This window comes from Dysidea avara, chromosome 6 (assembly GCF_963678975.1).
Source record: "Dysidea avara chromosome 6, odDysAvar1.4, whole genome shotgun sequence".
NCBI lineage: Eukaryota > Metazoa > Porifera > Demospongiae > Dictyoceratida > Dysideidae > Dysidea > Dysidea avara.
This window is the reverse complement of record NC_089277.1, coordinates 19205573-19216739: the sequence shown is the minus strand read 5'-3', so window position 1 is coordinate 19216739 and position 11167 is coordinate 19205573. Positions and strand designations below refer to the sequence as shown.

The following is an 11167-nucleotide window of genomic DNA, read 5'->3' as shown; positions in this document are numbered from 1 at the left end:
CAGGTGATTTGTTTGCAGCTGAGCTCTTTACAGAATGGTTTCTTTGTAGCTGAACTCTCTACAAGGTATCTTTTCTAGCTGATGTCTCTACAAGGTCACTAGTTTGTAGCTGAGCTCTCTACATGGTGGTTTCTTTGTAGCTGAACTCTCTACAAGGTAATTTCTTCTAGCTGATCTCTCTACAGGGTGATTTGTTTTTAGCTGAACAATCTACAAGGTAACTTCTTCTAGCTGATCTCTCTACAGGGTGATTTGTTTGTAGCTGAATTCTGTACAGGCAATTTGTTTGCAGCTGAGCTCTTTACAGAATGGTTTCTTTGTAGCTGAACTCTCTACAAGGTATCTTTTCTAGCTGATGTCTCTACAAGGTCACTAGTTTGTAGCTGAACTCTCTACATGGTGGTTTCTTTGTAGCTGAACTCTCTACAAGGTAATTTCTTCTAGCTGATCTCTCTACAGGGTGATTTGTTTTTAGCTGAACAATCTACAAGGTAACTTCTTCTAGCTGATCTCTCTACAGGGTGATTTGTTTGTAGCTGAATTCTGTACAGGCAATTTGTTTGCAGCTGAGCTCTTTACAGAATGGTTTCTTTGTAGCTGAACTCTCTACAAGGTAACTTTTCTAGCTGATGTCTCTACAAGGCCACTAGTTTGTAGCTGAACTCTCTACATGGTGGTTTCTTTCTAACTGAACTTTCAACAAGGTGACTTCTTCTAGCTGATCTTTCTACAGGGTGATTTGTTTGTAGCTGAACTCTCTACAAGGTAACTTCTAGCTGATCTCTCTACAGGGTGATTTGTTTGTAGCTGAACTCTCTACAAGGTAACTTCTAGCTGATCTCTCTACAGGGTGATTTGTTTGTAGCTGAACTCTCTACAAGTTAACTTCTTCTAGCTGATCTCTCTACAGGAAGATTTGTTTGTAGCTGAACTCTCTACAGGTGATTTGTTTGAAGCTGAACTCTCTAAATGATGGTTTCTTTGTAGCTGAACTCTCTACAAGTTAACTTCTTCTAGCTGATCTCTCTACAGGGTGATTTGTTTGTAGCTGAATTCTGTATAGGTGATTTGTTTGCAGCTGAGCTCTTTAAATAATGGTTTCTTTGCAGCTGAACTCTCTACAAGGTAACTTCTTCTAGCTGATGTCTTTACAGGGTCACTAGTTTGTAGCTGAATTCTCTACATGGTGGTTTCTTTGTAACTGAACTCTCTACAAGGTAACTTTTTCTAGCTGATCTTTCTACAGGGTGATTTGTTTGTAGCTGAATTCTGTACAGGTGATTTTTTTGCAGCTGAGCTCTTTAAAGAATGGTTTCTTTGTAGCTGAACTCTCTACAAGGTAACTTCTTCTAGCTGATGTCTCTACAAGGTCACTAGTTTGTAGCTGAGCTCTCTACATGGTGGTTTCTTTGTAACTGAACTCTCTACAAGGTGACCTCTTCTAGCTGATCTTTCTATAGGGTGATTTGTTTGAAGCTGAACTCTCTACAAGGTAACTTCTTCTAGCTGATCTCTCTACAGGGAGATTTGTTTGTAGCTGAACTCTCTACATGATGGTTTCTTTGTAGCTGAACTCTCTACAAGGTAACTTCTTCTAGCTAATCTCTCTACAGGGAGATTTTTTTGTAGCTGAACTCTGGTTTCTTTGTAGCTGAACTCTCTGCAAGGTAACTTCTTCTATTGATCTCTCCACAGGGCGATTTGTTTGTAGCTGAACTCTCTACATGGTGGTTTCTTTGTAGCTGAACTCTACAAGGTGATTTCTTCTAGCTGGACTATCTCTTTCCATAGTTGCATGAACTCCCTACAAGGTAACTTCTTCTAGCTGATCTCTCTACAGGATGACTCGTGTGTAGCTGATCTCTATACAGGTTACTTGTTTCTAGCTGATCTCTTGAATTCTCTTCATGCAGTGTGACTGCTCTATTAGGATGACTGCTCTATTAGAGTATCTCGATCTCGCACTTGCTGCACCAAGTTGGATTTCGTGTTATAACTCCGTGGCTTTAAGTCTGATTCTTCTACACCATTGATGAGCCTTTCTAAGATGATTACTCCATCTGTACAACGATTTTCAAAGCATTACCCCAAGCGGTTTATCTGGTAGGCGTGGCAAGCAGTCGTTTTTTTTTATTAGCTAATCTTGATTGCATAATTGTTACACACTGTTGGTAGGCATTCCAGCCCGATTTTTAAACTTTGGAAAAATGGACTTCTTATATGCTCAATAGATAGAGTATTGATTGCCGATCTCAGAAATATATAGTTCGTTGGGTTGGAATTAACTACTTTGGCATGCACATTGCTTTAAAACTGAAAAAAAGGTACATTTTTTCTCCAGGGTTCCCCATATATTTTAAAGGGAAAATTGGCACAATTAAATCAGGAAGCCATCTAGCAATCTGGACTGTTGTGAAACTGCAGTTGCTTCTAGCTGCAAGTTTGTACATATAATGAGAGTAACTTCAGATGTTATCGGATCTCAGCGATCTTTGTATGCTTTGTAGTGAGCAAATATGTTTCACCTACTGCACACTTCTCAATACAATGGTATATACCCACAGGCAAGAGGCTATCTCAAGTAAGTAAAAACATCAAGTTAACAACTTATAAAGGTAAACAACTAAAGTGGAGGTGCCACAATGATACAACAATACCTAAGGTGGAGTTGTGGTTTCAATTATGGCATTGTTATGCCGACTTTGAAATGGTTTGTATTTTTGAGCTGATGACACAGCCATCAGAAAATTGCTCTGGAGCTGAAAATCACTAACCCGAGCGAAGTAACTACGCACTTTAAAGTAAGCACCAGTGACTACCTTCCACCCGACACTACGTTTTTTTAAATTTTAAAGTATTCTACATACATTACAAGGCTTAAAAAGATTACAAAAGAACACAAAACTTACTTATATGTAACGCGCACGACAAAACTAAGATTTTCATGATGATCAGCATGTGGACAAACCCCATAGCGAGTTTCATCCTCATTGGAGCTCGGACTACGGAGCAATCCCAAGTTAAACGCGAGTTGTTGTTTTGTGCCAGGGTTCTATTGGGGAATATACGGAGAAATTTTTTATTAAAAAATCTCGGATACTGGAATGCCTACTGTTGGTTTTTTCGTTGTATCTTCCTGTTTTTTAGCTCGATTTCTTTCAAACCACAAAAGGTTTGAGGTTCAATAGTTAACCTATTCACTCACCGATTTTCAGCTTCTTCCCATACGCGGTTTACCCTGTAGGCGTGACAACATATTGGTGTTATTTTTCGTGAATAATCGCTCATAACTCTTTGCCTGTTTATCGTATTCCAGCCAAAGTTGGTACCGAGATGCGCCTTTATATTCCCCTTCTGTGTGCCAAATTTCAAGGCAATCGGATGTGGCGTTCGCGTTTTATAGCAGTTTTTGTAAGTGTGCGACAAGAAAAAGAAGAAAAAAAAAACCAAGAAACTGAGCCAATTTTTGAAGTCACATATCTCGGGAACGCGTGAAGCGATTTCGCTCAAATTTGGAATGTGGAGTGCTAAAGTTGGAGGGCATGTCCACAGCAAAAATCGTCTTGTTTCATCAAGGAAGCACAGAGCTACGGAGGTGCGAAAATTGCGTTTTCTTTCTTCCTGTCAATATACTCACGGGTGTTACGCGCCGGCTTCTTGGGCCGCACGACATACTACCGTGTGTCTTGATGTCTTGATAAAATTTTTATTCCTGTAAAAAATAGTTTTGTGTGATTTACAGTGAACCAGATCTATTTAGTTTTATGTGAATGCTCTATTAGAGTATATTGATTTCTTATATCACTAGACTGATTTAGCCACATTCTTTGTGTCCTAGTTGAGCTACAACATTAAAGGGTGTAAGTCACACAGTTAATGTATCTCTAAGATATAATTGTACAAAAAAATTTCATGTAAAGTATTTTCATACAATTTCTGTATATTTTATGACCAAAGCAAAGTAAATTATGGTAGCTGAACTCTCTACAGGATAACTTGTTATGTAGCTGAACACTCTATGGGATGACATGTTATATATGTAGTGGGTGACTTGTTACATAGTTTACCAGTCAAATAAGGTAGCTTATCAACATAATATATAGGTTTAATAGGGTGACTCTACTATTAGAATATTTTGATCTACACACAGTTTGTTTCACATTACAATGCAGTAACTTTAATCTAACTCTTCTATACCACTGAAAGGACTTTCAATGATGATTACTCCATCTACATACCAATTTTCAGCTCACCTCCCTAAGAGGTTTGCATGGCAGGCATAAAAATAATGAATTTTTATTTACAAATGTTGATAACATAATTGATTCATAAGTGTGGTTTTGCTGTATAACTCCATGTTCTTTATCTAGATTCCTCCAAAAGGCACTCCTATGATGACTATACTATCTACCAACCAATTTTCAGCTCATTCCATAAAGCAATTTACCCTGTAGGTATGACAAAATTTATTATGCAAATAGTCGGTCATAACTCCGTGAATGGTACTAGTATTTGTGTTTAGAGTTACCAACTTCTTGACTGAAATGTGTGCACTGTGCAAAACAAAGTGTGTGAAAAGAAAAAGCAGTAGAAGAAAAAATGAAACTTTGGTTGCTCGTATATCAGGATTGACTAAGGAAATTTCCTTCAAGTTTGGCAAGTGGACTGCCATATTTGGTGGGCAATTCTACTGTAAAATTCATTCCATTCAGATATATAATCACATCTTTACGAATGCATCAAAATCACATCTTGTCTATTCACCTAGGCTTTTTGGGCCGCATGACACATTACCATTTGTAAACTTTTCAGAATTTCAAGGTGGCTCGAAACAGCTTCCAAATTGTTCTGCCATGTTTTTTCTTTGTCTGAAAAAAGTAAGCTATCACCATAAAGCACCTTGTACTAACAGAACCTATGAAGCATTTTTGTTCTCTACCCTTTACAACAACTGGGATTCACAGAAATGCATGCAGCATGAGTTTCAAGTTTAGCCCTTCAAAGTGAACTCATCTTTCATGCTTTGCTCAGTGGTGCTGGTTAGACATTTGTATCATTGTCCAGAACTACTTTTCTTATTAGGGCTTTAATTCACATGTTAGCTTTACCCATGTCATACAAAGAGTTGAAACAACTTTTGTTTTTAAATTCGCCATAATCAGGTGAAGGAGAGTATTAAAAATAAATTGGCTTCAATACAAATGCTGCTTATTTACTATAGTTTACCCATACAAAGTTCAACAGTCATATCTGGAAAGTAGTTTACAAAGCTTGTAATAATAATAACACACGGCAAACTCTTTGAATCCTTTGATGACCTGTGTTTACGTATCATAATTTTAATAGAATAGCCTCCCTTCCAGGGCCACCAAGTGGATTTAGGGGGCCCAGGGCAAATTTAGAAGTGGGGCCCCTAGCTATAACTCATAAGTTCCAACAAAGAAAAGCAGACAAAAGAACATTACAAGAGTAAGCTTACTTAAGTAGCTACTAGACTACAACTAAAAGCAAACTAGCTACTAATCGAAAAACCAAGCTAGGGGGCATGCCCCCAGGAAAATTAAACTATCTGAGATTGAAAATTAGAGCAATTTTACTAGAACAAGCTTAGCTAACTAGCTACTAGACTACAAGCTACTAACTGGTAAGCTTATTGATATTTGCATGCCAACATAGGAGGATCTGGGGGCATGCCCCCTAGGGAAATGTTGAAAATTAGACCCTCTGAGATTTAATGTGAGAGCAATTTTAAAGAACAAGCTTAGCTAACAAGCTACTAACTGATAAGTTTATTGACAGTTGTAGCATGTAGGGGGGTCTGGGGTAATGTCTCCAGGAAATTTTTGAAAATTAGACTCCCTGCGATTGAATATGAGAGTGATTTTACAAGAACAAGCTGACTATAATATAACTAAAGGAAAACCACTAGCTACTAACTGATAAGTTTACTGACAGATGCGAAGCATGCTAAGCTAGGGGGTTTGGAATTCCCCCAGGAAATTTTGAAAATTAGACTCACTGAGAGGGAGTGATTTTAATAATTTATCACAGTATAATTATAATTTTATTGGATTGTTGTACTAGGGGAATTGCTGCATTAGGGCATCTCAAGTTTGAATTTTACAGCAAGCTTTCTGCCAAATACATACCACCTAGGAAAATTTGTACCCTATGCCAGACTGTTTGTTTAACAGTTACTAGATTCTATAACTGAATATTTGCCTGACTGCTCTAATAGGGTGACTGTTCTATTAGAGTATCTTGATCTTATGTAGAAGTCACACTGTCTATATAGGCACCTTATAATATATATTACAAGTAATGGTTTGCTGCCATTACTGCACTGGATTGCTATGGATCTCATTGAGCTTGGATGGTATCTCTTGTACTGCGGATTCTTATGTATCTTCGAGTCTACAGGGAAAATATACACTGTTGTACGGTTGTTTTTTTGTAGCTACGTGTGGATAAGTAGTTATGGGACAGCTACTACTGTATGAGGCCCCTGGAGGCCCCCTTGGGGCCCCTTACAAAGTGGGGCCCAGGACAATATTCCCCAGTTGCCCCCGCTTCCCTGTCGGCGGCCCTGCTCCCTGCTAATGTGATAGTTTAAACAACACTATCAAAGTCTTATGAAACTCTGTCTTTACCAGGTACTTTAATCATAATAAAACAATGTCCATTTGGTTCCACTTGGGGTACTTAGAGATAATAAGTCACTTTCTAGGGTTCCTATGGATACAAATACATGAAAATAGCAATAAGAAAATATCCTGACCGCCTGGCGGACTCCTGTAAGCGTTCGAGCGTTAATCGGATGGCTGCAGGTTCGAGGCTGCCCAGGTCCAGTCATGGATTTTTTCTTCTTTCTCCTACTTTTCAAACATACTTAGTGTAGTTAATATAAACATCTTAGGCCTTTCTAAGGCCTTCTGGTATACAGGCTCAGGTACTTTAATCATAATAAAACTGTTCCAAGTCACTTTAATTAGAAAATAATGTAGATTGTGCTTGTCTGGTTATGTGCATAGTTTCATTTTCTTTTGATTAGTACAGTAGCAAGACATTAGTTTTTTAAAAAAAGCTATGATTGTTACAATTAATGGATATACGTACAATGATACTACACTTATCACCTGTGCAGTTGTGCTTATCAGAAAGCAATTTGAATCCTTCATAACAAGTGCACTCATAAGATCCATCTGTGTTCTTACAGTTATGCATACAACCAGCATTGTCATAAAAGCATTCGTTGATATCTGTAATAACATGGAAATATGTATGTTAAACTATCAACAAGTATGGTAATGCTTAATTATGTAGGGATTACAAAGAACTTAATTGAGGTTCTGCCAAAGGAATAAATTAATTGTCATGAGCACAAACTATAGCATAAATGACCTAAAGTGTACCAGGGGAGTAAAATTTTTCTTTGATGAATTTTCTACTGCTTAATTGATTGGCTGACAGCTGACTAATCAAATGTCAATTGCCAAGACAAGCATAACTCAAGCTGACTAATACTGCATCTGCTGTTATTCAGTTAGATATTCAGGCTGGTGTAGTGTAAATACAACACATTCCTAAAAATCCTGGTGCACATTTTAAGGTCAAGTCATTTACATACATGAACATATGTGTTTAGCATACATTCTGTGCTATGCACATTTACGTATGATATTTGAACAACATTGTGAGCCAGACTTTCCAAGATGAGGGCTTCTACTGTGTCACAAAAATTTGGATTATTTGTCAAAAGTAGTTCCCTGTTCAATGTCACTTGCATCCAAGGTGTGCCTTTCAGTCTACCACAACAGCTACAAGGTGTGCCTTTCTGCAGTTATAATGCATACATGTATCCTTTGTACTCCTTTGTGTTTTATTTCTTTCTCCACTAATCATGAAGGTTTTAATCCACGGTAGTAGATATCATATGACACACTGTATATATGTGACCGAATTTGACAAAACAAGGCTTCCACACACATCCACTTTTATGACTGTGAATCACCATAATTCAATGTAGGAGCATGCCATTAGTTTGAAATTTTGGCCTGGAATTGTACACTTCTATGGAAAAATTGTGTAAAAATTGCATGTGCCTCCTGGTTTAAAATTTAATGTTATATCAACATGATAACCCATCATGTTCAACATCAAGATTGTCTAGTTGTAAATGAAGATAATGAACAAAGGATGTGTGCATATACTCAGAGGTTCCCATAAAACTTAATGGTAAATTAGCAGATACAGTAGTTTCTGGAGAATCAGTCTGAAATTCACGTGTATGTGAATACATGTAATAACATTAGAACATTCAGTTAACTTAGTTGCATTAATCATCACAGAATTGATCAACATTTAATATGTATATGGATACCTGCACAGCTCTTAAAGTCAAACTTCAAAATGTATCCTTCGTTACAGGAACAACGATACCATCCATCGTGATTGTGACAAATTTGAGCACATTTGTTTAATTCACTGCACTCATTTATATCTGCATAATATTAGGAGACACTCATGTAACAGTATTAGCTTACATCACATGACTTTCAACCATCATGACAATATCATTTTGTTATTCTAGTATATTTATATGCTTTGTCAATTGACAAGGAGGAATTCATGTATTAAACTGTAGTGAAACAATAAGCATCAATGTATACTATGGAAAATTTTGTAGTTAAAATTGATCACTGTCACATACAACTACTATACTAGACATATTGCCAGGTGTCTCAGGGGTGTACACAGGAATTTTGAAAAGGGGTTTCCACTACAGCAAAGTGACTGTTATATTAGAGTAGTTTATATTACCTGACTGCTCTATTAGAGTATCTTGATCTTTTCAACAAAATCATACATAATTCAGAACAATGCTATAAATGTTGCGAAACTATTATTTAACTAAGATAAAAGTTTAAAAATGTGTGATAAATTCCACATTCTGGAACCTGAAGTTTCAATTTCTTAATGTTTCAAGTAGTATGTAAAATCCAAAGGGGTTTCCTGAAACCCCTGGAAACCCCCCTCAGTACGCCCCTGTGTCTAGGATTCAAAACAGTAATATAGAGCTACAGTAAACTGATAGCTTTCACAAAATAGCTCCTCTAAAAACATTTATAATACCAAAAACCGAATATTACAATTAATCATAAGAAGCATGGCTATATTATAGCAGAGAGGGAAAACAAGGACATCAAAGAAATATGATAATTTCTTGGAATACGTCAATGTGATTTATGATCACCTAACTGTGCAATATCTTTGAGTTAACAAGATATGTGCATGGTTTACAGTTGTATATCTCATTAAAATTCCTGAGTCAGTGTAATCAAATGGTACGGTCGTATTGTTTAAGTAGGAATCCAGGTGAAAATTTCGTGCACCGCCCAAAATTCCGCCTTTAAAAATCATCCTAGAAATATCTTACGAGACTAAAATCACCTTTACGGAATAGTACTAGTCCATATAATACATAAAACAGCACAATTAAATACAACAAAATGCTTCCAGGTGGCCGGATACAGAATTTTAAAAATTGTCAAAAACTTGAATTTTAAACTGACTGCCTGACTGACTAACCACAGTTGCAAGCCTAGAGGCCAAACGAAGCAGTGCACAGCCACCATTTTACGCCACAACAACAAACTCACCAGTGGGATGTGTCTTTTGGAGTTCCGACGAGTGTGTGCCCTCTGCGCCTTGTCTTTCTTTTATCTTCAATCAGGCTGCTTGTCTTCTTCTTCATCCAATGAGACCATATCGAGGCATTAATTTTCCATATCAACACTTTCTTTAAGCAGCATAATAGATGCCACAAGATTATTCAAGGCGCTTAGACTACGCTACTGTATGGAGGCATAGATTATATATTCCTTACTGATATAATGTATGACAGAGGCTGCTGTACGGAGGTACCGGTACTAGATAGCTTTCATGATAGGTCACCAGATCATGCCTATTCTTCATTCTATGCATTATCGATCTATTGATTGAAACCACAACCATGATGACACACCTCTTTTATGCTAGCTGTATTTCAGTGACTACACACCTTCACGTTGGAAGGCTGACTCAAGATACTCTAATAATCAATCGAAGTCATGCCCCTATTTGGGCAGGCTGACTCGAGATACTCTAATACAACAGTCACCCTAATAGAATGGTCACATGTTTATAGCTAGCTGTATGCTTTATCAAAAAAACTAAACAACCAAGTATATTAAAAATTATAAATTTAAAAATGAAGTAGGAATCCAAGCGATAAAAAGTAGTGAAACAAGAGATGAACAATACTAGCTATTACAGCATAGCTAGGATTAGAAAATAATATGCTAAATTAGGGAAATTAATGGGAAAGGATGGGAAATTAATATGGGTGAGTACGTATCGGTGGGAAATTAATATGGGTGGGTGAGTATCGGTGGGAAATTAATATTTTGGCATTGAACACAAAATAATTGCTATACCATGCCAAATTAGGGATTTCCCACTGAGCTATGCTGTAATAGCTAGCATCTTTCATCTCTTGTTTCACTACTTTTTATCGATTGGATTCCTACTTCATTTTTAAATTTATAATTTTTAATATATAATTATGTGATATACACTGGCTTTTCGTAGATCAGAAATGCGAAAGCGGTATATATATATATATAAAATGATACGGTCGTACCATTTAAGTAGGGATCCTGGTGAAATTTTCGTGCACTGCCCAAATTCCGCCTTTGAAAAGCATCCTACAGATATCTTACAAGACAAAAATCACCTTTACAGAATAGTACTAGTCCATATAATACATAAAACAGCATTAAACACAACAAAACATTTACAGGTGGCCAGATATAGAATTTTAAAAATCACCAAAACTTGAATTTTAGACTGACTGACTGACTGCCTGACTGCCTGACTGCCTGACTGACCACAGTCGCAAGTCTAGAGGCAAAACAAAGTAGTGCACGGCCACCATTTTATGCCACAATAACAAACTTACCAGTGGGATGTGCCTTTTGGGGTTCCGACAAGTGTGTGCTCTCTGCGCCTTGTCTTTTCTTTTATCTTCAATCAGGCTGCTTGTCTTCTTTATCATCCAACGAAACCTTATCAAGGCATTAATTTTCTGTATCAACACTTTCTCTAAGCAGCATAATAGATGCCACAA

General features: G+C 37.1%; 1 protein-coding gene across 1 annotated transcript in view; it reads right to left on the bottom strand.

Annotated features, from left to right (window-relative positions):
• Positions 1-11167, bottom strand: part of LOC136257781 (uncharacterized) — a 119843-nt gene that overhangs the window by 77980 nt on the left and 30696 nt on the right. Inside the window, exons 6-7 of the mRNA XM_066051090.1 lie at positions 8381-8500; positions 7137-7259 (exon numbers count right to left, since the gene is read on the bottom strand). Coding sequence (XP_065907162.1) covers positions 7137-7259; positions 8381-8500 — 243 coding nt within the window. The remainder of the gene's footprint in view (positions 1-7136; positions 7260-8380; positions 8501-11167) is intronic.